We start from the raw sequence: 27549 nt of genomic DNA, 5'->3' as shown, positions 1-27549 counted from the left end.
CCCACAATTTTTACTACTGGTATACAGTGCCATTGTCTGACTGGGAATTCAAAGAGTATATTGGGAATACAAATACCCTCATTTCTTGCTACTGCCATATAGTGCCAGTTTCTGACTGGGAATTCAAAGAATATATTGGGGTTACGTGCACCCACAATTTTTACTACTGGTATACAGTGCCATTGTCTGACTGGGAATTCAAAGAGTATATTGGGAATACAAATACCCTCATTTCTTGCTACTGCCATATAGTGCCAGTGTCTGACTGGGAATTCAAAGAATATATTGGGGTTACGTGCACCCACAATTTTTACTACTGGTATACAGTGCCAATTTCTAACTAGGAATTCAAAATGCGCAAGGCTCCCGGAAAGGGACGTGGACGAGGCCGTGGGCGAGGTCGGGGGAATGGTTCTGGGGAGCAAGGTAGCAGTGAAGCCACAGGGCGTCCCGTGCCTACTCCTGTGGGGCAGCAAGCATTGCGCCACTCCACAGTGCCAGGGTTGCTTGCCACATTAACTAAACTGCAGGGTACAAACCTTAGTAGGCCCGAGAACCAGGAACAGGTCTTGCAATGGCTGTCAGAGAACGCTTACAGCACATTGTCCAGCAGCCAGTCAGACTCTGCCTCCTCTCCTCCTATTACCCAACAGTCTTGTCTTCCTTCCTCCCAAAATTCCGAAGCTTTACAGAACAATAACCCAAACTGTCCCTGCTCCCCAGAGCTGTTCTCCGCTCCTTTCATTGTCCCTCAACCTGCCTCTCCACGTCACGATTCCACGAACCTAACAGAGGAGCATCTGTATCCAGATGCTCAAACACTAGAGTCTCCTCCATCTCCGTTCGATTTGGTGGTGGATGACCAGCAACCCACCCTCATCGACGATGATGTGACGCAGTTGCCGTCAGGGCATCCAGTTGACCGGCGCATTGTGCGGGAGGAGGAGATGAGACAGGAGTTGGAAGAGGAAGTGGTGGATGATGAGGACACTGACCCGACCTGGACAGGGGGGATGTCAAGCGGGGAAAGTAGTGTGGATGTTGAGGCAGGTGCAGCACCAAAAAGGGTAGCTAGAGGCAGAGGCAGAGGTCAGCAGCTTAGGCGAAGCCAGGCCACACCCGGAATCTCCCAAGATGTTCCAGTTCGTACCCAGCCCCGAAAAACTCCCACCTCGAGGGCACGTTTCTCGAAGGTGTGGAGTTTTTTCAAGGAATGCGCCGAGGACAGATATAGTGTTGTCTGCACAATTTGCCTCTCGAAATTGATTAGGGGCTCTGAGAAGAGCAACCTGTCCACCACTTCAATGCGCCGTCATTTGGAATCCAAGCACTGGAATCAGTGGCAGGCAGCAACGGCAGGACAAAGGCCGACTGCCGTTCACGCCACTGCCACTGCCTCTGCCTCTGCCTCTGCCACTGCCACTGCTGACTGTGCTGGCGATGCACTCCAGAGGACGAGCCAGGACACCACTTCATCTGCCTCCGCCACTTTGTTGACTTCTACCTCATCCTCCCCTGGTCCTGTCTTATCTCCTTCTCCTGCACCATCAAAGGCACCATCAGGCGTTTCTTTACAACAACCCACCATCTCTCAGACATTGGAGCGGCGGCAGAAATACACTGCTAACCACCCACACGCGCAAGCCTTGAACGCCAACATCGCTAAACTGCTGGCCCAGGAGATGTTGGCGTTCCGGCTTGTTGAAACTCCCGCCTTCCTGGACCTGATGGCAACTGCGGCACCTCGCTATGCCGTCCCTAGCCGTCACTACTTCTCCCGGTGTGCCGTCCCCGCCTTGCACCAGCACGTGTCACTCAACATCAGGCGGGCCCTTAGTTCCGCGCTTTGCACAAAGGTCCACTTGACCACCGACGCGTGGACAAGTGCATGCGGACAGGGACGCTACATTTCACTGACGGCACACTGGGTGAATGTAGTTGAGGCTGGGACTGCTTCCCAAACTGGCCCGGTGTACCTCGTCTCCCCGCCTAACATTCCTGGCAGGGACACGAGAAGAACACCCCCCTCCTCCTCCTCCTCCTCTACCGCCTCCTCCTCCGCCACCGCCTCCTCCTCCGCCACCGCCTCCTCCTCCGCTGTTAGATTGACCCCAGCTACGAGTTGGAAACGTTGCAGCACTGGCGTTGGTAGACGTCAGCAGGCTGTGCTGAAGCTGATCAGCTTGGGGGACAGACAGCACACTGCCTCCGAGGTGAGGGATGCCCTCCTCGATGAGACGGCAATATGGTTTGAGCCGCTGCACCTGGGCCCAGGCATGGTCGTTTGTGATAACGGCCGGAACCTGGTAGCAGCTCTGGAGCTTGCCGGACTCCAACATGTTCCATGCCTGGCCCACGTCTTCAACCTAGTGGTGCAACGTTTCCTAAAGAGCTACCCCAATGTTCCAGAGCTACTGGTGAAAGTGCGGCGCATGTGCGCCCACTTTCGCAAGTCGACAGTAGCCGCTGCTAGCTTAAAATCTCTCCAGCAACGCCTGCATGTGCCACAACACCGGCTTTTGTGCGACGTCCCCACACGCTGGAACTCAACGTTTCAGATGTTGAATAGAGTGGTTGAGCAGCAGAGACCTTTGATGGAATACCAGCTACAAAACCCTAGGGTGCCACAAAGTCAGCTGCCTCAGTTTCACATCCATGAGTGGCCATGGATGAGAGACCTTTGTGACATCCTACGGGTCTTTGAGGAGTCCACAAGGAGGGTGAGCTCTGAGGATGCGATGGTGAGCCTTACAATCCCGCTCTTGTGTGTTCTGAGAGAATCCCTGATTGACATCAGGGATAACTCAGATCACACAGAGGAGTTAGGGATAGCATCCGATCCGTCACAGCTGGAGAGTAGGTCCACACATCTGTCCGCTTCACTGCGTTTAATGGAGGAGGAGGAGGAGGAGGAGGAGGAGGAAGAAGAGTTGTCCGATGATGTGATGGTGATACAGGAGGCTTCCGGGCAACTTCGAATCGTCCCATTGTTGCAGCGCGGATGGGTAGACATGGAGGATGAGGAGGAAATGGAGATTGAACTTTCCGGTGGGGCCAGAGGAGTCATGCCAACTAACACTGTGGCAGACATGGCTGAGTTCATGTTGGGGTGCTTTACAACCGACAAGCGTATTGTCAAAATCATGGAGGACAACCAGTACTGGATCTTTGCTATCCTTGACCCCCGGTATAAAAACAACATCTCGTCTTTTATTCCGGTAGAGGGGAGGGCCAATCGCATCAATGCTTGCCACAGGCAATTGGTGCAGAATATGATGGAGATGTTTCCAGCATGTGACGTTGGCGGCAGGGAGGGCAGTTCCTCCAGTAGGCAACCAAGTTCTCACCGGTCCACACAAACGAGGGGCACACTGTCTAAGGTCTGGGACACCTTGATGGCACCCCCTCGCCAAAGTGCCGCCACGGAGGGTCCTAGTGTCACCAGGCGTGAGAAGTATAGGCGCATGTTGCGGGAATACCTTTCCGACCACAGCCCTGTCCTCTCCGACCCCTCTGCGCCCTACACGTATTGGGTGTCGAAGTTGGACCTGTGGCTTGAACTTGCCCTATATGCCTTGGAGGTGCTGTCCTGTCCTGCCGCCAGCGTCCTATCTGAGAGGGTGTTCAGTGCAGCCGGTGGCATCATCACTGACAAGCGCACCCGTCTGTCAGCTGAGAGTGCCGACCGGCTCACTTTGATAAAAATGAACCACCACTGGGTAGAGCCGTCATTTTTGTGCCCACCTGTGTAAAGCACCCCAACATGAAACTCCATGTCTGTACTCAACCTCTCCAATTCCTCCGCATCCTCATACTCATCCACCATAAGCGTTGCACAATTCTGCTAATACTAGGCTCCCTCCACCCTGATTTCCCCCAACTCTGCTGGTTAGAGGCTCCCTCCACCATGAATTTGCCCAAACTGGGCTGTTTAGAGGCTCCCTCCACCATGAATTGGTCCAAACTGGGTTTTTTAGAGGCTCCCTCCACCATGAATTTGCCCAAACTGGGCTGTTTAGAGGCTCCCTCCACCATGAATTGGTCCAAACTGGGCTGGTTAGAGGCTCCCTCCACCATGAATTTCCCAAAACTTGGCTGTTTAGAGGCTCCCTCCACCATGAATTTGCCCAAACTGGGCTGTTTAGAGGCTCCCTCCACCATTAATTGGTCCAAACTGGGCTGGTTAGAGGCTCCCTCCACCATGAATTTGCCCAAACTGGGGTGGTTAGAGGCTCCCTCCACCATTAATTGGTCCAAACTGGGCTGGTTAGAGGCTCCCTCCACCATGAATTTCCCAAAACTTGGCTGTTTAGAGGCTCCCTCCACCATTAATTGGTCCAAACTGGGCTGGTTAGAGGCTCCCTCCACCATGAATTTGCCCAAACTGGGCTGTTTAGAGGCTCCCTCCACCATTAATTGGTCCAAACTGGGCTGGTTAGAGGCTCCCTCCACCATGAATTTGCCCAAACTGGGCTGTTTAGAGGCTCCCTCCACCATGAATTGGTCCAAACTGGGGTGGTTAGAGGCTCCCTCCACCATGAATTGGTCCAAACTGGGGTGGTTAGAGGCTCCCTCCACCATTAATTGGTCCAAACTGGGCTGGTTAGAGGCTCCCTCCACAATTAATTGGTCCAAACTGGGCTAATTAGAGGCTCCCTCCACCATGAATTGGTCCAAACTGGGTTTTTTAGAGGCTCCCTCCACCATTAATTGGTCCAAACTGGGCTGGTTAGAGGCTCCCTCCACAATTAATTGGTCCAAACTGGGCTAATTAGAGGCTCCCTCCACCATGAATTGGTCCAAACTGGGTTTTTTAGAGGCTCCCTCCACCATGAATTTGCCCAAACTGGGCTGTTTAGAGGCTCCCTCCACCATGAATTGGTCCAAACTGGGCTGGTTAGAGGCTCCCTCCACCATGAATTGGTCCAAACTGGGGTGGTTAGAGGCTCCCTCCACCATTAATTGGTCCAAACTGGGCTGGTTAGAGGCTCCCTCCACCATTAATTGGTCCAAACTGGGCTGGTTAGAGGCTCCCTCCACCATGAATTTGCCCAAACTGGGGTGGTTAGAGGCTCCCTCCACCATTAATTGGTCCAAACTGGGCTGGTTAGAGGCTCCCTCCACAATTAATTGGTCCAAACTGGGCTAATTAGAGGCTCCCTCCACCATGAATTGGTCCAAACTGGGTTTTTTAGAGGCTCCCTCCACCATGAATTTGCCCAAACTGGGCTGTTTAGAGGCTCCCTCCACCATGAATTGGTCCAAACTGGGCTGGTTAGAGGCTCCCTCCACCATGAATTTCCCAAAACTTGGCTGTTTAGAGGCTCCCTCCACCATGAATTTGCCCAAACTGGGCTGTTTAGAGGCTCCCTCCACCATTAATTGGTCCAAACTGGGCTGGTTAGAGGCTCCCTCCACCATGAATTTGCCCAAACTGGGGTGGTTAGAGGCTCCCTCCACCATTAATTGGTCCAAACTGGGCTGGTTAGAGGCTCCCTCCACCATGAATTTCCCAAAACTTGGCTGTTTAGAGGCTCCCTCCACCATTAATTGGTCCAAACTGGGCTGGTTAGAGGCTCCCTCCACCATGAATTTGCCCAAACTGGGCTGTTTAGAGGCTCCCTCCACCATTAATTGGTCCAAACTGGGCTGGTTAGAGGCTCCCTCCACCATGAATTTGCCCAAACTGGGCTGTTTAGAGGCTCCCTCCACCATGAATTGGTCCAAACTGGGGTGGTTAGAGGCTCCCTCCACCATGAATTGGTCCAAACTGGGGTGGTTAGAGGCTCCCTCCACCATTAATTGGTCCAAACTGGGCTGGTTAGAGGCTCCCTCCACAATTAATTGGTCCAAACTGGGCTAATTAGAGGCTCCCTCCACCATGAATTGGTCCAAACTGGGTTTTTTAGAGGCTCCCTCCACCATTAATTGGTCCAAACTGGGCTGGTTAGAGGCTCCCTCCACAATTAATTGGTCCAAACTGGGCTAATTAGAGGCTCCCTCCACCATGAATTGGTCCAAACTGGGTTTTTTAGAGGCTCCCTCCACCATGAATTTGCCCAAACTGGGCTGTTTAGAGGCTCCCTCCACCATGAATTGGTCCAAACTGGGCTGGTTAGAGGCTCCCTCCACCATGAATTTCCCAAAACTTGGCTGTTTAGAGGCTCCCTCCACCATTAATTGGTCCAAACTGGGCTGGTTAGAGGCTCCCTCCACCATTAATTGGTCCAAACTGGGCTGGTTAGAGGCTCCCTCCACCATTAATTGGTCCAAACTGGGCTGGTTAGAGGCTCCCTCCACCATGAATTTCCCAAAACTTGGCTGTTTAGAGGCTCCCTCCACCATTAATTGGTCCAAACTGGGCTGGTTAGAGGCTCCCTCCACCATGAATTTGCCCAAACTGGGCTGTTTAGAGGCTCCCTCCACCATGAATTGGTCCAAACTGGGCTGGTTAGAGGCTCCCTCCACCATGAATTTCCCAAAACTTGGCTGTTTAGAGGCTCCCTCCACCATGAATTGGTCCAAACTGGGCTGGTTAGAGGCTCCCTCCACCATGAATTGGTCCAAACTGGGGTGGTTAGAGGCTCCCTCCACCATTAATTGGTCCAAACTGGGCTGGTTAGAGGCTCCCTCCACAATTAATTGGTCCAAACTGGGCTAATTAGAGGCTCCCTCCACCATGAATTGGTCCAAACTGGGTTTTTTAGAGGCTCCCTCCACCATGAATTTGCCCAAACTGGGCTGTTTAGAGGCTCCCTCCACCATGAATTGGTCCAAACTGGGCTGGTTAGAGGCTCCCTCCACCATGAATTTCCCAAAACTTGGCTGTTTAGAGGCTCCCTCCACCATTAATTGGTCCAAACTGGGCTGGTTAGAGGCTCCCTCCACCATTAATTGGTCCAAACTGGGCTGGTTAGAGGCTCCCTCCACCATTAATTGGTCCAAACTGGGCTGGTTAGAGGCTCCCTCCACCATTAATTGGTCCAAACTGGGCTGGTTAGAGGCTCCCTCCACCATTAATTGGTCCAAACTGGGCTGGTTAGAGGCTCCCTCCACCATGAATTTGCCCAAACTGGGCTGTTTAGAGGCTCCCTCCACCATGAATTGGTCCAAACTGGGCTGGTTAGAGGCTCCCTCCACCATGAATTTCCCAAAACTTGGCTGTTTAGAGGCTCCCTCCACCATTAATTGGTCCAAACTGGGCTGGTTAGAGGCTCCCTCCACCATGAATTGGTCCAAACTGGGGTTTTTAGAGGCTCCCTCCACCATGAATTGGTCCAAACTGGGGTTTTTAGAGTCTCCCTCCACCATGAATTGGTCCAAACTGGGGTTTTTAGAGTCTCCCTCCACCATGAATTGGTCCAAACTGGGGTTTTTAGAGGCTCCCTCCACCATGAATTTGCCCAAACTCTGCTGGTTAGAGGCTCAATCCACCCTGATTTTCAAAACAAATGTTGGTGCCAACCTCAACTTACTACAAGGGCCAAATTCACTGCTGGTGACAAGCTCTCCTCACTGCAAGTGCCAAATACACATGTTTCAAGGTGTTTTCCTACTGTCAGAGAGGTGGTATTGAGTGTGTAAAGTGTGTAGTTGTTAGGCTGTGATGTTGGGGTAATAGAGGGTCTTTGGTGTGTTAGATGCCCCCAGACATGCTTCCCCTGCTGTCCCAGTGTCATTCCAGAGGTGTTGGCATCATTTCCTGGGGTGTCATAGTGGACTTGGTGACCCTCCAGACACGGATTTGGGTTTCCCCCTTAACGAGTATCTGTTCCCCATAGACTATAATGGGGTTCGAAACCCGTTCGAACACACGAACATTGAGCGGCTGTTCGAATCGAATTTCGAACCTCGAACATTTTAGTGTTCGCTCATCTCTAGTAGATACAAGCTACTAGTTTAGCCTTAAAACCGTAGCCACTCCCCCCCTCCCTTTTTAACATTCCCTCATTGCATGTGTATATTTCCTGTAAGATATATATTTATAGGATGACATCATCAATGCTGCAGTTGTCCCTGCTGACAAATTTGGTAACCTCTTCAAAGAACTTCAGAGGGCAACACACTTCCCTCATGAGCCTGAAATGGTAGACATGCAGTAATCATTTCCCACCTTCTGCTGATCACACAGACACTCCAGCATGTGCAATTCCTTGTGCACTTCACCTTACACCTATAAAGCGAGGAGGGGTTGGGAATGGGAATCACCAAGTGAGTCATGGGGAGGAGGAGTAGGATGGCCTTGTTCACTTTCTCTGCCAATGCCACAATGAAGTCACCCTGACCCAGTTACCACGTACTATATTCAACAGAAGTAAAACCGAAGTCATAATGATGTTTGGAGTGATAATGTAAGTTTTTTGTATTTTTTAACAAGAAACATTATTCCAAAAACTGAAGATGAGACTCTGAAATTGTGACATTGCCAGTGAAAATTACAATTACGCAATCAGACAGGAGATTTAGAATCAGACTGTCAGTTTTTCTTTAAAGCGGTTGGCTACTTTCAGACTAATATTGAGAGATAAATGTTATGGTCTGTATAATAAAAAGTTATACAATTTTCCAATGTACTTTCTGTACCAATTCCTCACGGTTTTCTAGATCTCTGCTTGCTGTCATTCACTCTGTTGCTTCTAGTGGATAAAACTCTGACCATGGTCATGTGATTTACGGTCCATGGTCATGTGATCAGTACACAGGTGCATCTCGTTATAGTCACAGCACAGTAATCAGACATCTGCCTGGTAACGAGCTGTGCACCTGTGTGCTCATCACATGACCCTGGACCGTAAATCACATGATCATGGTCAGACTTGGTTACTTGAAGTTACAGAATGAATGACAGAAAGCAGAGATCTAGAAAACTATGAGGAATTGATACAGAAAGTATATTGGAAAATTTTCTTTTTATTATACAGACCATAACATTTGTCTCTCAATATTGGTCTGAGAGCGGCCAACCCCTTTAATGGTGACTTGGCCAGTCAAAATAATGTAAGAGACTCTGTAGACAGCCATGGATCAGAGTACAATAATAATAGCAATGTACCTTTTAAAAAATAACTTGCAAAAAACCTTAAAATGAGGCACTGAAAGGGTATATGTACAGTATATATATAATATCTCAAAATCTGCAGTAGTCTGCGCTATACAAATCCACAGTTCTCGCCCGAATTGGGTGAAATTTGGCACGGCCTCTCTCCACCCACAGGAGCAGAATACTGCGCATATTACATTTCATTAGCGTCCCTCCATCATGATAGTGGGGCTGCCGAAGTTAGGCCCTATACATATAATGGGAAAAAATTAAAGTGAAAGTGTTCAGGGGAAAACAACAGTTGTGAGTGACAGGGACGGATTATAGCGATGGTGCCAAAGAGTCGCTTCTAAAGGTGCTGCACCATTACACACAGCACACAAACATTTCACAAACACCATATAAACATCACACATACACCAAACCCACAAGCACAACACCACACAAATGCCACAACACACCACGCAAACACCAGACCACTCTAGACACACATAATACAAACACACGCGCACGCAAACACACTCAGATGAATGCACACTACACACACAGATGAACAGAGCACATGTGTACTCACACACAACTACCGCACACATGGACACTTGCACTGCGCACACACAAAAGCATGGATCACATGTGCACATATATGCATACATATACACGGACCCCACACATACATGCACACACGCATATATATACACATGGATCACATGCGTGCACACACACACATACATATACACAGACCACACATGTGCATGCACACACGCATACATAATCATGGATCACATGTGTGCACACATATGCACACGCCCTGACACAACACGTCTGGTATCCTTAGTAGCTGTTTGAACACTACAGTATTTTTCACAGGCCTCCGGCCCATGGATTTGGAGGTTCCATAGGTTTCTTGTGCACAAAGCTGTAAATTTTGGCAATTATGGCTCAGATTTCTAGTGGAAATGGGGAACTATTTTTCCTAGATGCACCAGGAGGTTCTGGTAAAATATTTTTAATTAAATTGCTGCTTGTAGAAATTCACTTAAACAATGACATTGCCTTGGCTGTTGCATCATCTGGAATTGTGGCCACTCTTTTAGATGGGGGGGCACACGGCTCATTCAGCACTAGGATTGCCAGTTAATGTAGCGCCGTCAGAAACTCCTGTTTGTAATATCACTTAAGCTGGGTTCAGACAAGGTTTTTTGGTCCGGATTTTGACGCGGAATCCGTGTCAAAATCTGGCTCAAAAAAACGTCTCCCCTTGAATTGAATCCTATTAATATTATAAATGTGTTTGGATGTTTGTGGGTTTGTATGTTTGGATGTTTGTTCCTCAATCACACCTGAACGGCTGAATGTATTTCCTAGAAATTTCACACACACCTACATATTGGCCAGGAAGGATAAATAGGCTACTTTGAAAGTGTCTCACTCACCCCAAAACGCCACCGCAACCCTCAAACCCCTCCGCTGTTGGCTCGGGCATGATGTCAGCGCAGGTAGTTACACACCACTCCTATTAGTGCATGGTGGTGTGTGGGCGGGATAGGGAGCCAGCACAACAGCCCCATTGGTTTGCGCTGAATTGTGGGCGTGGCCAGCGCGCGGGGACCCTTTGCTCAACATGGCGGCTGCCCGCATGGTTCCGAACGCCGCTGACATGCCGGCCAGCCACACATTGCCTCAGGCTGGCGTAGCATGCAGCAGCACACCCGGCCTGAACAAAGCCAGCTGCACGTACCCGCGAACTGTGTGGCCGGGCACACACACAGCTCGGGAAGGACCGCACATGCTCGCAAAAGCTGCGGCCAGAAGACACATACCTCCCCAACATCTGCATGGTGAGTGCTGCGGGTACAGGGGTCGGCGGGTTGCTTAAGGGAGGAGGGGGGGGACAACAAGTGATGGGGGGGTTGGTGGTTTGGGGGAGGTGGTGGGGATTACGGAGGGGAACGCTGGGGGTTTAGGGCCAGAGGGCAGAAGGTAAGTAGGGGGGAGGGGGGCCAGATTGCATATGTGGAAAGGGAGGGGAGGGTAACCGGGGTCACGGGTGGGTGGTGGTGGGGGGGAAAGGGTAGATGTATGGCCCCCTTCCCCCCTTTAATTTCTAAAGGGGGGGGAAGGGGGCCGGGGGCGCGGGTGGGGGTTAAGGGGAGGGCTGGGAGGCGAGGGTTGGGGGGAAACGGGAGGGCCGGAGGTACAGCAGCGGGGTTGTGGGGTCCCAGCCCACGATGCTGTGTGAGGGGCCCGCGCCGGCCGCAACGAAACGGCCGTGGGGGGCCATGGGCTGCGCTGCAGGTGGTTCACGCAAGGGTGAGGGGACAGCGGACGAAGTCGTGGGTTATAGCTCGTGGGTTCATCTTTCTGCAAGCGGTTTGTTCCCGCTTGTGGAAAAAAGAAACAACATGCCCTTTCTTGACACGAATTCCGCAGCTTTACGACCGGGACGCTGTATAAGCGGCCCGGGGTTTGACTGAGCGCGGTTTCGCGCATGCGCCCCTCTCCCCCTCCCTTCCGCTGCCCCTCCCGGCGTTCTGACGTTCGCCGTGATGACGCGGCGGGTGGGGGGCGGGGCCACGCTCCGTCCCCTTTATATTCTTCGGCGCTGGGCGGGGACTTCCTTTCGGATCCCCGCCAGCGTCGAAGAAAGAAGATTTGCGGCGAGATGTCCGAAGACACCCAGCGCCAGCAGCTCTTGGAGCTGCTGCACCGCAAGGTTAGTGAGGAAGGGACTGACTGGCTGGCGTCCCTGCTCAATACGAGCGGGGCGTCAGGCCAGGCCTCAGCCTCCTCAGAGCCGGGTCGGGCGGCCTCTGCCCGCCCTAGTAGGGCGGCGAGGCCTCCCGACCGGCTTTCCCCTAGTCCGGCCCCCAGTGTGCGGAGCAGAGTTCCGTCACGGGGGGCCGCAGCAGCCGCTTCTCGCGCCGCCCGGGCTCCTGCTCGTACCGGGCGGCGTGCTGCTAGTGCGAGAGGCAGTGCGGCTGCCGGGTCCCGGCGCCGGCCTGCTCTCTCTGCGGCTGCCACTCATGCTGTGGGGGTTCTAGCCCCTCCCCCCTCAGCTGAGCCAGTTACTGTGGATGGTTCCTTTAGTGTGGCTGGGCCCAGTGCTTCTGTGGCTCTGGCCCAGCCTTCAGCCTCTGCCCCCAATGTGATTCCCCCAGTGGAGCCCATGCCACCGCCGCCTCCACCTCCTGGCAGGTTGGCTAGGTGGTTTGGGTGCAGTGCAGCCCCTCCAGTGTTGGCCGGTGGCGTAGAGGCCTCGGCCCCTCTCTCTGAGTCTCTAGTCACGGCCCCCTCCGATGCGGCGGGCCCCCCTCCCATAGACCCCCCGGCCCCAGTGTCACCGGTTCTTTTTCAGGGCAGTGATGAGGAGTTTTTTGATACCGAGTATGTCCCAGGTACTCCTCATTTCCCGCGCCATTCCCTTTCCAGCCAATTTCGGGAGTCCAGTTCCCGTTCGTATCGCGGTTCCGGGGTGGATTATGGGTCTTCGAGGGCACGGGATCGCTCCCCGCGTTCGCGTAGCTCCTCCCGTTCACGCCGCAGGCGTAGTCGGCGGGATTCGCGGGGTCATCGGCGTAGAAGTAGGCGGTCTAGGGGTCGCGATTACGATCGCTCTGTGTCGCGCTCGTCGTCGTCCTCCCGGGGTTCCCATCGCTCGCGTCGCTCAAGGTATAGCAGGAGTTCCCGGAGGCGGAGTGGGAGAAGGGAATCTGTGTCTGCCCAGGGCGCTCCGGCCGTGCCTGCAGTAGCAGCTGCAGCTCCACCTCCAGTACCAGCTCCGCAGCCTCCACCCCTGGCCGTGTCGGTACAGACGCCCGCGTTACCATCCGGTGAGTTGGCCTGTTCGCAGGCCTGGTCTTCCCAGTCGCCAGGTCCGAGTGGCGACATGCTTGATGTTTTGAAGTCCATGGTTTCGCAGCTGGAGGGTAGGACTCCTTCTCTGGTTTCTCCAGGAGCGGTTTTGCCGCGGCCTGAGCCGGTTGCTCCTCCCTCTGGCCTGCGTTTCAGGGACATTTATTTCTGTGGGGTAGCTCCTCTTGGCACGCACGTGCCTCTGGAGCTGAGAGATAAAATCATCAGTGGGGAATATATTGATATATGGTCGTTGTTATCCCCTGATCATGTTACGGTTGATAAAGAACGGGGTTTTGGCAGAGGTGACGATAAGAAGCCAAAAGTGGCTAAAACCTTTGCCAATTGGTTGCAAGCCTTTTCCACCTTTGCTTGTATTCTTTGTCAGTCTGGTTCAGTTGTTGCAGCGGAATTGTTTATTTACCTTGACATTATTTTTTCCGCTCATAAGTTGTATGGTGGCTCCGCTTGGTGGAAGTACGACGAGGAATTCCGGCGGCGGCTTGCGCTGCTGCCGGAAGTCGGTTGGGCTTCTAAGGCGACGGACATATGGATTCAACTAATGCTGACGCCAAAGCCCGCAGCTCCCCCCTTTCCATCTGGGGTCCGCCGGGGGGGCTTCCGCCTCCTCAGCGGCCTCTCGCAGGCCAGGTGCCTGCTGGATGTTCAATGAGGGGCACTGCCGGTTTTTTGCGTCATGCCGGTTTAAGCATGAATGCTCCATATGTGGCGGCGCCCACGCGGCCCTTCGTTGCGCCAAGCGGGGTAAACCTGCCAAGGCCGGCTCGGGTAAACCCGAGGACTCCGGTGAGCGCCTTAAGGATGCGCCCTTGGCTAGACCGGTACCCCAGGAAGGAGGAGGCAGGCCTGCTCCTTGATGGGTTCACTACAGGTTTTTACATACCTCATGTTTCTTGTTCTAATGTTCTTTTAGTTGATAACCTGCGTTCAGTTCAGAAGGATGTTCAAGTTGCTCAGGAGAAGATTTCCAAGGAGGTTGAGCTGGGTCGCATGGCTGGCCCCTTTTCTGAGCCTCCTTTTCCAAATTTTAGGGTGTCTCCTTTGGGCTTGGTCCCCAAAAAGGAGGCGGGAAAGTATCGTTTGATCCACCATCTTTCTTTCCCCCCCGGGAGTCGGTGAATGACGGCATACCGAAGGAAGAGTCAGCGGTGTCCTATGTGTCCTTTGATAGAGCCGTCTCGCTGGTGGTGAAAGCCGGTCGGGGTGCGCTCTTGGCGAAATCTGACATCGAGTCTGCCTTCCGTCTGTTGCCGGTACATCCCGATTGTTACCATTTGTTGGGTTGTCAGTTTGGTGGATTCTTTTATTATGATATGTGTTTACCCATGGGGTGCTCGATTTCCTGCCGTTACTTTGAAATGTTTAGTACTTTTTTGGAATGGGTTGTTCATCAGGAATCGGGCTCTTCATCGGTTCTTCATTATTTGGATGATTTTTTGTTCGTAGGCCCAGCTGGTTCTCCTACTTGTCAGTATTTGCTTGATACTTTTCGTTATTTTGCTGCCCATTTTGGCGTTCCTTTGGCCGGTGACAAGACTGAGGGTCCGGTGACGTCTCTCTCCTTTTTGGGTATCGGAATCGACACAGAGCGTATGCTCCTTCATCTCCCGCAGGACAAGTTGTCCCGGCTTTGTGCAGATGTGGACTTCTGCCTTAGTTCTCGCAAAGTTCCGTTGTCCCGTTTGCAGTCTCTGCTGGGTCAATTGATTTTTGCGTGTCGTATTTTTCCAATGGGGCGGGTTTTCTCCCGCCGCTTGGCTATGGCTACTTCTGGGGTCCGCCTTCCGCACCACTATGTCCAGATTACGAAAGTCTTGCGGGATGATTTGAAGGTTTGGAAATCCTTTCTTTTGGATTACTCTGGTCTTTCCTGTTTCCCAGAGGGTGAGTTGACCAATTCCGACCTTCAGCTTTTCACTGACGCCTCGGGATCTGTTGGCTATGGGGCGGTTTTCGGCGCCCATTGGTCCTTTGCGGCGTGGCCTCCGGTTTGGTCCTCCCTTGGCCTTACCCGCAATTTGACGTTATTGGAGTTGTTCCCCATTGTGGTCGCCCTGGAATTATGGGGTCCCGCCATGGCGAACAAACGCATTTTATTTTGGTGCGACAATGAGAGTGCTGTATCGGAGATTAATAGCCTTTCCTCTAGTTCTTTGCCGGTCTTAGCTTTGTTACGGCGTTTAGTCCTCAGATGTTTGCAGTATAATGTCGTTTTCAAGGCTAGGCATGTCCCCGGTGTTATTAACACACTTGCTGACTCTCTTTCTCGTTCGCAGTTGGGTCGCTTCAGAGACTTACACCCGGAGGCGGATTTGGAGGGCTTCCCGTGCCCCCCCTTACTGTGGGACGTGGTCCTTCACCCTGACTCAATTGATGAGGGATTCGGTCACGCCGGCTACATGGACAGCTCACGGTAAGGCGTGGTGTGAATGGTTGTCTTTTGCTTCTCCTGACCGCTTACTTGATGTGGAGTGTTGCCGCGAGCTTACCTACGCTTTCTTGTCTCGTTTGCGTTCTGATGGGGTCACGGCAGCCACGGCAGCTCGGCGTATGTCCGGGGTTGCCTTTGGTTTGAAGCTGCTGGGTCTCCCCGACGTGACGAAAGAATTTTCCTTTCAGCTTGTTTTGCGGGGTTGGAAGAAGGCGCCGCGACCGGTTGATTGTCGCAGGCCGGTCTCCTTTTTTCTGCTGCGGCGTCTGGTGGATGCTGCTTCGTCGGTTTGTTCTTCTTCTTTTGAGTCCGTTTTGCTTAGTTGTTCTTTTTGCCTTGCATTTTTTGGCGCGCTTCGCGTGGGTGAGTTGGTAGCCCCGTCGCGTTTGGTACAGGGTGGTTTGGCGGGTGATGATGTGGTCATTCTACAGGATTCCCTTCGGGTCCGGGTGAAGCGCTCCAAGACGGACGTGTACGGGCAGGGTACGTGGTTGTCTATATCGCGTATAGACGGCCCCCTGTGCCCGGTGGCGGTGGTGCGGCAATTTGTGGGCGTCCGCCCGCCTTCCCCGCAGTTTTTAGTTCATAGGGACGGTTCCTTTTTCACGCGTTTCCAATTCGAATCTTTGTTTAAACGATGCCTGTCGTCCGCGGGGGTTTCCCCGGCGGATTTCGGGACTCATTCCTTCCGCATTGGTGCCGCTACTGCGGCGGATGCGGCTGGTCTCACGGAAGAAGAAGTAAAGCGCATTGGCAGATGGCGCTCTAATTGTTACCGTCGGTATGTACGCCCGGGTTTGCTTACTGTGTAGTTTTTTGTTTTCTTTTTTACTTCCTTCCTGCTTTTAGTTTCATTGCGGTTATAAAAAAAAAAAAAAACAAAAAAAAAAAAAAAAACACATTTATTGAACACGTTGTTTGTATTTCGCCTGTACTAATTTCTTTTGTTTATTTCTTTAGATACTTATCCTATCGTTTGGATCCTGGGCCATTCTTATGTTTACTGGGCAGCGCGACGTGCTGCTGTTCGCCCAGGTGGTCTGCAGCTTGGATTTGAACAGGCCGAGCTCCGGTGGCACGGAGTTCGGGGTTTGAGCTGGTTGCTGATTCTACCGCAAGTCGTGTCTATTGCCGGTTCCTCCCAGGCCCCTGTGGTGCTGGTGCTGCATGCTGGAGGAAATGATTTGGGTACCATTCGATTGTCGGAGCTGATCTCCCTGATTCGTTCGGATTTTGATCGATTCCCTGCTTTCTTCAATAACCTTGTCATGGTCTGGTCGGAGGTAGTCCCGCGGGTTCGCTGAAGGGATGCGCGGGACCCGGCGGCTCTGGAAAGGGCTCGCCGGCTCCTTAACATGCGCATCTCTCGCCATGTGAGGTCCCGGGGGGGAGTAGTTGTCCGGCACAGGCAATTGGAGGGTGATAACAGCGCCTTGTTGCGCAGAGATGGGGTTCACCTGTCGGACATTGGCCTCGACATCTTCTTGTCGGGCTTGCAGGATGGCATTGACCGTGCTCTCTTTATGCTGCAGGAGGGGGGTCGGACCCCGGTGTAGGGTTACACCGGTCTCCGGTGGCATGATCGGCAGGACCTTGTCCCCTTACGTCATCCTGCATAAGGCTTCCCCTTTTATTTGGGGGGCAACAGGTTTCTGCTGTCATGCCTATTTTCAATAATAAAGCTGTGGCCGACCCCCACTTAACCCAAACGTTTGTCTCTGTGCCTTATTTCTAAAGGGGTAGGTTTTTTGGGTTGTTAGTATTTGGGAGGGGCTTATCCCCCCCCCTTCCTTTTCGGGGGTTTACAGTAAGCGTATGCGCTCAGTCTTACGACCGGGACGCTGTATAAGCGGCCCGGGGTTTGACTGAGCGCGGTTTCGCGCATGCGCCCCTCTCCCCCTCCCTTCCGCTGCCCCTCCCGGCGTTCTGACGTTCGCCGTGATGACGCGGCGGGCGGGGGGGGCGGGGCCACGCTCCGTCCCCTTTATATTCTTCGGCGCTGGGCGGGGACTTCCTTTCGGATCCCCGCCAGCGTCGAAGAAAGAAGATTTTCCCTCCCACCCTCCCCTTTTGTTTTTGCACTTTACCGGGTTTTGTTTGTGTTTTCTCTTTGGGTTTTTGGTTTTTTGTTTCCATTGTTTGATTTTTCTTTCTATGTAGCTGTTTTGGTTTTGTTTGTAATTTGTTTGTTTTGGTTATTTATTTATTTATTTCTTCCCGTAGGTGTCACAGCTGGCATGATCGGCAGGACCTTGTCCCCTTACGTCATCCTGCATAAGGCGCGCCACCGCTGGATATAACAGACATGCACACCGCTATGCGGTGCCTGGGCATTCCTTGTGGTGCGCTTCCCCTTTTATTTGGGGGGCAACAGGTTTCTGCTGTCATGCCTATTTTCAATAATAAAGCTGTGGCCGACCCCCACTTAACCCAAACGTTTGTCTCTGTGCCTTATTTCTAAAGGGGTAGGTTTTTTGGGTTGTTAGTATTTGGGAGGGGCTTATCCCCCCCCTTCCTTTTCAGGGGGTTTACAGTAAGCGTATGCGCTCAGTCGAATCAGCCATGGACGTCCGCTCGCAACACTCCCAACTGACTAGGCCAATTCATTTGGGCTAAATCCAGAACAGAATGCTGCGACTGGATGCTGATGCACTGCACCAGCATCCAGTCACGGCTAGCCATTTTTTGGACTCGACTTTTAGGCGGCCTCTGCGTCAAAAGCTGGTCCAAAACAACCCTGTCTGAACACAGCCTAAGGGCTCAGAGAAAGCGAAGGTATTACAAACTTGCAAAGTAATTGTTTGGGATGAATGTACCATGGCGCACAAGAAAGTGGTCGAAAGATCTACAGGGAACCGATTATTTAATTGGGGGAATTGTAATTTTTGCAGGAGACTTCTGTCAGACATTACCTGTTCTTAAGGTGTCTAAAATCTTCTTATCTGTGGATACATGTTCAGAAGCAAACTCTTACTACTAATATGCGGGTTCATTTGATGGGAAATACAACTGTGGATACATTTACACACCAGTTACTATGTCTTGAAAATTACAAGTTCACTACTGGTCTCATTTCTAGAGATGAGCGAACAGTGTTCTATCGAACACATGTTCGATCGGATATCAGGCTGTTCGATGTGTTCGATTCGAATCGAACATCACGTGGCAAACTCCAAAAAAATTCGATTCCCCTCCCACCTTCCCTGGCGCTTTTTTTGCACCAATAACAGCGCAGGGGAGGTGGGACAGGAACTACGACACCGGAGGCATCGAAAAAAAATCAGAAAAAGTCATTGGCTGCCGAAATCAGGTGACCTCCATTTTAGACGAATAGTGGATTTCAAATCCGGGTCATATGAGAATGTGAACTTTGTGACTAAGAGACAGGGATAGCTGTACAGGCAGGGATAGCTAGGGATAACCTTTATTTAGGTAGGAATGTTATTAAAAATAACTTTTTGGGGCTCTATCGGGTGTGTAATTGTGATTTTTGTGACATAAACTTTTTCCCATAGGAATGCATTGGACAGCGCTGATTGGCCAGAGTACGGAACTCGACCACTCAGCGCTGGCTCTGCTGGAGGAGGCGGAGTCTAAGATCGCTCCACACCAGTCTCCATTCAGGTCCGACCTTAGACTCCGCCTCCTCCGGCAGAGCCAGCGCTGATTGGCCGAAGGCTGGCCAATGCATTCCTATGCGAATGCAGAGACTTAGCAGTGCTGAGCCAGTTCTGCTCAACTACACATCTGATGCACACTCGGCTCTGCTACATCTGATGCACACTCGGCTCTGCTGCTGCATCAGATGTAGCAGAGCCGAGTGTGCATCAGATGTAGCAGAGCCGAGCGTGTATCAGATGTAGCAGAGCCGAGTGTGCACACTCGGCTCTGCTACATCAGATGTAGCAATCTGATGTAGCAGAGCTGAGGGTGCACTAGAACCCCTGTGCAAACTCAGCTCACGCTAATAGAATGCATTGGCCAGCGCTGATTGGCCAATGCATTCTATTAGCCCGATGAAGTAGAGCTGAATGTGTGTGCTAAGCACACACATTCAGCTCTACTTCATCGGGCTAATAGAATGCATTGGCCAGCGCTGATTGGCCAGAGAACGGAATTCGACCAATCAGCACTGGCTCTGCTGGAGGAGGCGGAGTCTAAGATCGCTCCACACCAGTCTCCATTCAGGTCCGACCTTACACTCCGCCTCCTCCGGCAGAGCTAGCGCTGATTGGCCGAAGGCTGGCCAATGCATTCCTATGCGAATGCAGAGACTTAGCAGTGCTGAGCCAGTTCTGCTCAACTACACATCTGATGTAGCAGAGCCGAGTGTGCATCAGATGTGTAGTTGAGCAGAACTGGCTCAGCACTGCTAAGTCTCTGCATTCGCATAGGAATGCATTGGCCAGCCTTCGGCCAATCAGCGCTGGCTCTGCCGGAGGAGGCGGAGTGTAAGGTCGGACCTGAATGGAGACTGGTGTGGAGCGATCTTAGACTCCGCCTCCTCCAGCACAGCCAGCGCTGATTGGTCGAATTCCGTACTCTGGCCAATCAGCGCTGACTAGAGATGAGCGAACAGTGTTCTATCGAACACATGTTCGATCGGATATCAGGGTGTTCGCCATGTTCGAATCGAACACCGCGTAGTAAAGTGCGCCAAAATTCGATTCCCCTCCCACCTTCCCTGGCACCTTTTTTGCACCAATAACAGCGCAGGGGAGGTGGGACAGGAACTACGACACCGGGGGCATTGAAAAAAATTGGAAAAAGTCATTGGCTGCCGAAATCAGGTGACCTCCATTTTAGACGAATAGTGGATTTCAAATCCGGGTCATATGAGAATGTGAACTTTGTGACTATGAGACAGGGATAGCTGTACAGGCAGGGATAGCTAGGGATAACCTTTATTTAGGGGGGAATGTTATTAAAAATAACTTTTTGGGGCTCTATCGGGTGTGTAATTGTGATTTTTGTGAGATAAACTTTTTCCCATAGGGATGCATTGGCCAGCGCTGATTGGCCGAATTCCGTACTCTGGCCAATCAGTGCTGGCCAATGCATTCTATTAGCTTGATGAAGCAGAGTGTGCACAAGGGTTCAAGCGCACCCTCGGCTCTGATGTAGCAGAGCTGAGGCTGCACAAGGGTTCAAGCGCACCCTCGGCTCTGATGTAGGAGAGCCGAGGGTGCACTTGAACCCTTGTGCACCCTCGGCTCTGCTACATCAGAGCCGAGGGTGCGCTTGAACCCTTGTGCACACACTGCTTCATCAAGCTAATAGAATGCATTGGCCAGCGCTGATTGGCCAATGCATTCTATTAGCCCGATGAAGTAGAGCTGAATGTGTGTGCTAAGCACACACATTCAGCTCTACTTCATCGGGCTAATAGAATGCATTGGCCAGCGCTGATTGGCCAGAGTACGGAATTCGGCCAATCAGCGCTGGCTCTGCTGGAGGAGGCGGAGTCTAAGATTGCTCCACACCAGTCTCCATTCAGGTCCGACCTTAGACTCCGCCTTCTCCAGCAGAGCCAGCGCTGATTGGCCGAATTCCGTACTCTGGCCAATCAGCACTGGCTAATGCATTGTATTGGCGTGATGAAGCAGTGCTGAATGTGTGTGCTTAGCACACACATTCAGCTCTACTTCATCGGGCTAATAGAATGCATTGGCCAATCAGCGCTGGCCAATGCATTCTATTAGCGTGAACTGAGTTTGCACAGGGGTTCTAGTGCACCCTCGGCTCTGCTACATCAGATTGCTACATCTGGTGTAGCAGTGCCGAGTGTGCATCAGATGTGTAGTTGAGCAAAACTGACTCAGCACTGCTAAGTCTCTGCATTCGCATAGGAATGCATTGGCCAGCCTTTGGCCAATCAGCGCTGGCTGTGCCGGAGGAGGCGGAGTCTAAGGTCGGACCTGAATGGAGACTGGTGTGGAGCGATCTTAGACTCCGCCTCCTCCAGCAGAGCCAGCGCTGATTGGTCGAGTTCCGTACTCTGGCCAATCAGCACTGGCCAATGCATTTCTATGGGGAAAAGTTAGCTTGCGAAAATCGCAAACTGACAGGGATTTCCATGAAATAAAGTGACTTTTATGCCCCCAGACATGCTTCCCCTGCTGTCCCAGTGTCATTCCAGGGTGTTGGTATCATTTCCTGGGGTCTCATAGTGGACTTGGTGACCCTCCAGACACGGATTTGGGTTTCCCCCTTAACGAGTATATGTTCCCCATAGACTATAATGGGGAATTTCGAACCTCGAACATTTTAGTGTTCGCTCATCTCTACTCATTTCCTTTCCAGAAGATTTTTGTGAAATTACATCTTTGGCAATGGAACTTATTGACCAAGTTTTCCCTGATATTTGTAACAATTTTAACAACCATAAGTGGCTTTGTGAACGTGCAATCCTTGCGCCTAAAAATGATAATGTCAACTCCATAAATCTACTAATTCAGAGATGGATGCCTGGTCTAGCAACCAAATACATGTCCATTGATTCAGTCATGGAGAGTGAACAAGCCGTAATGTATCCATTGGAGATCCTGAATTCTTTGGAGCCTCCTGGAATGCCACCGTATAAATTCACTTTAAAAATAGGAGCCAAAATAATTTTGCTTTGGAACCTTGACCAACCAAAAATATGTAACGGCACAAGATTGTGCATTAAGAGTCTCATGCCCAATGCCGCTATTCTTATGGGAAACTCTAAGGGAGCAAATGTTTTCATTCTGCGTATTCCTTTGCTACCAAGTGACAGGCCCTTCAATTTTAAGTATCTACAGTTCCCAACCCGACTTGCATTTGCTATGACTATAAACAAAGCACAAGGTCAATCACTTAAAGTAGCCGGCATTAATTTGGAGAGCCCGTGGTTTTCACATAGACAGTTGTACGTTGCTTGAGTGGGTAGCCGAAAAAAATGTTTTCATATACAGGTATGCACCTGATGGTAAAACCGGAAGCATTGTTTACCAAAAAGCAAATACAATAGATGGTTGTGTAACTGTAAACCAATTTTACTCTTTTGTCCATGAACTACTTATAGATTACACTGGAGGGAGGGGGGGAAGAGTGGCACTATGTTGTTAATTGGGTGTAAATGTTTTATATGTTTGTGTAAGGGGCATAAATTAAAAATTTTTATCAAAAAAATAGTTACAAAAAATAGCTGTAATAGATTATACTACATAATATGTATTTAATATATAAAAACAATAAAAATGTTGAAATTTAAAAAAAAGTTGCTGTTCAAATCAATGTTAGAACAAATTAGGAAAATGCCAAAATAATAATTTAAACTGGAAAAAAATATTTACTGTAGCATTCTGAAAATGTCAATTTCAGTATGACACTGAACATTTTACTTTAGCTAGCATAACTAACAAATTAACATTTTCTGCGAGTGAAGCCACGGGTATTCTACTAGTATATATATGTGTATATATATATAATTACACAGTGGACACTACAGTGCAGAGTGTTTCTCACCCCACTCATATCTGCCTCTCTCTAAAATGTATAAAATTTAACTAAATTATGCTCCAGAGTCCACTTCTCCTATATTTCGGTAATACTAGTGCAATGTTGGTGGGTTTTCTTTCACTATCACTGTATACCCCAACACAACCCCCCCCCACCCCACCCCATATCCACCACTCTCCCCCCCCCCCCCCCAACTCTCCCCTGCCCACTTTACTAGCTTTGGCAATGCCAAATATCTATTCTGACGTGCCAATAAAGCTTGTTTGATTTGATTTGTATTGCAGTTTCAATAGCTGCACTGAGAGTTGCGGTATCATAATGTAGCTTTTCTGCTTCCTGCTCAGTATTTTATATGCTGATATGACATCATCACTGAAACCTCTCCACCTATCACTCATAATTGTCACAGAGGCTGTCAGGTAATGCTTGAAGCCCACCTAGGTCACAGAGACCATGTGATCCACCTCTTCTGCTCTTCTAGCTTATGCTACATGTGGCAGTGGCCATTTCAGTTTCTCCAAGATGGATTATGAAAGTTTGTTTAGTTTCATCTCTAGTTAATTGCCAATCAATTTAGCGCATATGACAGCTTGCGCTATAATCTTCAGCGTTATTGTCATCTTGCAACTTGCTTATTCTGAAGAGAACAATACATTCACCTAAACTAGCTCGCTGCTAAACTATTAGCATGGTCTCTTTTTTTGGATTATGTCCATTTAAGCTCCACACCTATTAAATGTTTTTTTCCAAGATTTCCTTGGAGGGCAAATTTCCTCTCCTACTATTATGAACTTCTGTACAATTGGAATATAACCTACAATTCTTTCAAATTTAAGCCCATTTCTTTACTTTACACAGATTTCACAGTGCATGCTAAGAAATCAGGTGGGCTTTGTACTAGGTGGCCAATCTCTGAAATGATCCCGAACATTCATTAGCTCAATCCAGTAGGCTGAGGGCTGGCGGATTTCTTTTCTGCATTGATGGATTTAAAGGGGTTGTCCCATCACAAGGATCCTATCTATACTGCTTGTTAGTGTGAATGTAAGACTTTTCCTAAATACACTGCTTCAGCAAAACTGCTTTGTTTGTCCACTATCTTACTTCATTCATTTGTTTTGACACATCCCTTGACTTATCTGGTCATAAGTCAAGTGATATATCTGCTGCTCTGAGGGGGGAGGGAGGAGGGGCTAAGTGCACAGGAGCGAGCCTGGAGGGAAGGGGGGGGGGTAGTTTACCCTTTGGGTGGGGGGGGGGGAGAAGTGGCCACCAATACAGACCCGGCATCCGCTGCAATAGAGAGGCGGATGTCGGGGGACGGTTAGACGCCGGCACAGATGCCTGCAACATCGCTATGCTCCTGCCCTGCATGAAGCCAGCAGCTGCAGGAGCGATGCTGCTATTCCGGAGGGGGGGGGGCGGATGAGCGGAATAACAGCATTGCTCCTGCCACTGCTGGCTTGATGCAGGACAGGAGCATTGCGATGTTGCAGGCATCTGTGCCGGCAAATACACTCCCCGTCATCCGCCTCTTTATTACAGCAGATGCCGGCTCTGTATTCACATATGCAAAGCCAGCGGCGAGATGCTGCTGGCCCTGCGTGCACGCTCATAGATGGTGAGACCAGTCTAGCCTTCAAAATGCGAATACAGATCCGGCATCTGCTGTAATAGAGAGAGGCGGATGCCAGGTTTGTATTCACATTGTGAAGGCTAGACTGGTCTATGAGTGTGCACGCAGGGCCAGTGGCATCTCGCCGCTGGCTTTGCATATGTAACTCCGCCCACCAATGACGCAACAAAGCCGGAAGAAAGAAGAATTTACAGCAACGAAGACTGGTGAGTATGCGACGTGGGAATACCCCTTTAATTGGGGCTACCTAGCTCACATTCTGGATTAGTTTGGTATCAATAACCTCCTCCATTCCACCATTCTAGCCCTATACACCAATATTTTGGCACTGGATGGACCTTTGTACTCTTATCTGAACTTTTTATTTTGTAAATTAGCAATGGGGCCCACCAGAGCTGCTTCTTGTCAGTTATATTTGCTTTTGTAATGGAGCCCCTGGTAGAGCTCATTAGATCCCATTTGGGCATCAGCAACATTGATACGGCAAATGTACCCAAAAAAATGGCCTGTACTCTAATGGCATTATACTTTAAGTATACACGACTAAATATAGGGCAAAAATTGGCAAAGCAATATAAATAGAACACTATGCTAAAAAAGCGCACTGCCACAGAAAATGTCAGGCAAAAAATATATAAAGCTTTATTTAAATACATTTTAAAACATATATAAGACAGAAATAATGAATGGGGTGATACAACCAAACAGAACAATGAAGGCCCCAGATGGAATACTAATGGTTGATGATGAATAAATGACACTTACATTACATATATATACGGATATGTGAAACATCCATAGTTTCTAGAGTGTATATATAACATACATAGTTTTTTAAAGTGCAAATATTCTGTGAAATAACATGATGCCAAGTAGTAAATTACCTATGGGTGGACCTTCATGTAGTGAACGCGCCCCGACGCGCGTTTCGCCACTACCGTGGCTTCGTCAGGGGGAAAAAAAGATGATGTGATCTTCTTTTTTTCCCCCTGACGAAGCCACAGTAGTGGCGAAACGCGCGTCGGGGCGCGTTCACTACATGAAGGTCCACCCATAGGTAATTTACTACTTGGCATCATGTTATTTCACAGAATATTTGCACTTTAAAAAACTATGTATGTTATATATACACTCTAGAAACTATGGATGTTTCACATATCCGTATATATATGTAATGTAAGTGTCATTTATTCATCATCAACCATTAGTATTCCATCTGGGGCCTTCATTGTTCTGTTTGGTTGTATCACCCCATTCATTATTTCTGTCTTATATATGTTTTAAAATGTATTTAAATAAAGCTTTATATATTTTTTGCCTGACATTATACTTTGTGTCTAACATTATTGTGTTATTGATTAGAATACTTATTACAATTAATAAACATGTATTTTCTATTTACTGTCATCTAGATACTATATTTTATTGTTAAAAATAAATAAAAATTTAATGTGTAAGGCTAAAGCCACACGTTGCAGAAATGCAGCTTTTTTGTTGCAGATTTTGTTGCAGTTTTTTGAGCCAAAGCCAGGAGTGGATTGAGCAAAAGCAAAAAGTATAAGAACTTCCTATATATTTCCCAGTATCGCACCAAGTTCTGATTTTGGCTAGCAAATGCTACTGTAAAATACTGACAATGTGAATGTGGCCATATATGAAGAGAGCAGATGACAGCAATGAGCATAACTCCACCAAAAGCACACAGAAGCATTCTGGTAATACATCTTATTAGAACAAAGGCAAAGGGCAGTAATACACAATAAAAAAGAAAAAAAAAGAAAAAACAAGATGCAGTATAAATCTATATACCGTTTTATTTCTCACCTTAGGTCTTTTCCAAACAAAGGGAATGTTGGGTTTCTGGCTGTAGAACAGTGAAGAATCATTGGCTGGAAAATCTTCATCTTCAAACAGGACTCCTTTACTAACACACTCTTTTCGGAGCTCTTCATAGGTTTTTCCAGATGAGTGAACACTTTTGGCAGTATTGGGGAAGCTGGGTTCGTTATATCTCGGGTCTTGATAGATGTACGGCATTTTTTATGCAGATAATTGGTTTCAAGTTGAGCTGGGCAATGAAAGAATAAATGAATAGATCACACAGCGTCACACATGCAGGTATTGTGCACTGACAGCTGAATGGGTATGAAGTAAAGCGGACAATCACTGAAGGGTGATTAAAACAAACATTCAAGAAATGTTCGCTCCTCCTTTCTTTCCACCTGTTAGACAAGGAGAAAAGCAACTTCTGCCAGAGATAAGTCACAGGAGGGAACACCCTGCTGAACTAACAGTGGTAAGGATAAACCTTTACTTTTACAGGCTCAGGATGGAAGTTACATGAAAGGACAAACTAGTTTCATTAACAGGCTGGCTGTGGTTTATATCATGTCATTACAGAAAAAAGGCTGACCTATAAAATATAGCAGGCAATAGAACTGATCTGACACTTGCTCTTACCAAATAGTTTGTATAACACCCAGGGTCGGACTGGCCCACTGGGGATCTGGGGAATCCCACGGAGGGCCCAGAGCATAAGTCCACATGTTCCCAATGCAAATGCATCGGTCAGGGGCCCGATCAGGCCCCTGACCATGATGATCTGGCCCCCTGAGCAATGCATTTGCATTTGGAACATGAGTACTAGAAGTGCTGAAGGGCCGGATCGCGGTCCTGAAGCTGCATGAAGATGGTTGCCTGCCGGCATTGCGGAGCAGCAGAGAACGTCTCTACCTTTTTGTGCCTGCCCCCTGTAGTGTAGCTGAACTTGGCAGTTGCAAGCGCCAATAGAGTTTCAGCTTGTTACTGCTAGCGTCACCAGTGTCCTGATGGTGTCCACGGCGGCAGGATTGAGCAGAGGAGAACAGCAGTGGGAAGGTAAGTAACACACACACACACACACACACACACAGACATGCAGAAACACACAAACACACAACACCAAATGTTTAAATTTCACTGACCCCTTTGAGAACTACAACCCCCAGCAGCTCCGACCGTGGGTGTTAACATACGGCTGACAGTCGCAGGGCATGGTGCGCACACAGGTTCTGTGTGCGCACCATGCAGAAGTGCGGGAAGTCC

General features: G+C 49.7%; 1 protein-coding gene across 1 annotated transcript in view; it reads right to left on the bottom strand.

The window, feature by feature from the left end:
* Positions 1 to 26615, bottom strand: part of CAPN9 (calpain 9) — a 96779-nt gene extending 70164 nt beyond the window's left edge. The window contains exon 1 of the mRNA XM_075267773.1: positions 26290 to 26615. Coding sequence (XP_075123874.1) covers positions 26290 to 26502 — 213 coding nt within the window. The 5' untranslated portion in view covers positions 26503 to 26615. The remainder of the gene's footprint in view (positions 1 to 26289) is intronic.
* Between the last annotated feature and the right edge of the window lie 934 nt (positions 26616 to 27549).

The sequence above is a fragment of the Leptodactylus fuscus genome, chromosome 3 (genome assembly GCF_031893055.1).
Source record: "Leptodactylus fuscus isolate aLepFus1 chromosome 3, aLepFus1.hap2, whole genome shotgun sequence".
Lineage (NCBI taxonomy): Eukaryota > Metazoa > Chordata > Amphibia > Anura > Leptodactylidae > Leptodactylus > Leptodactylus fuscus.
This window is presented reverse-complemented; position numbering and strand designations above follow the sequence as displayed.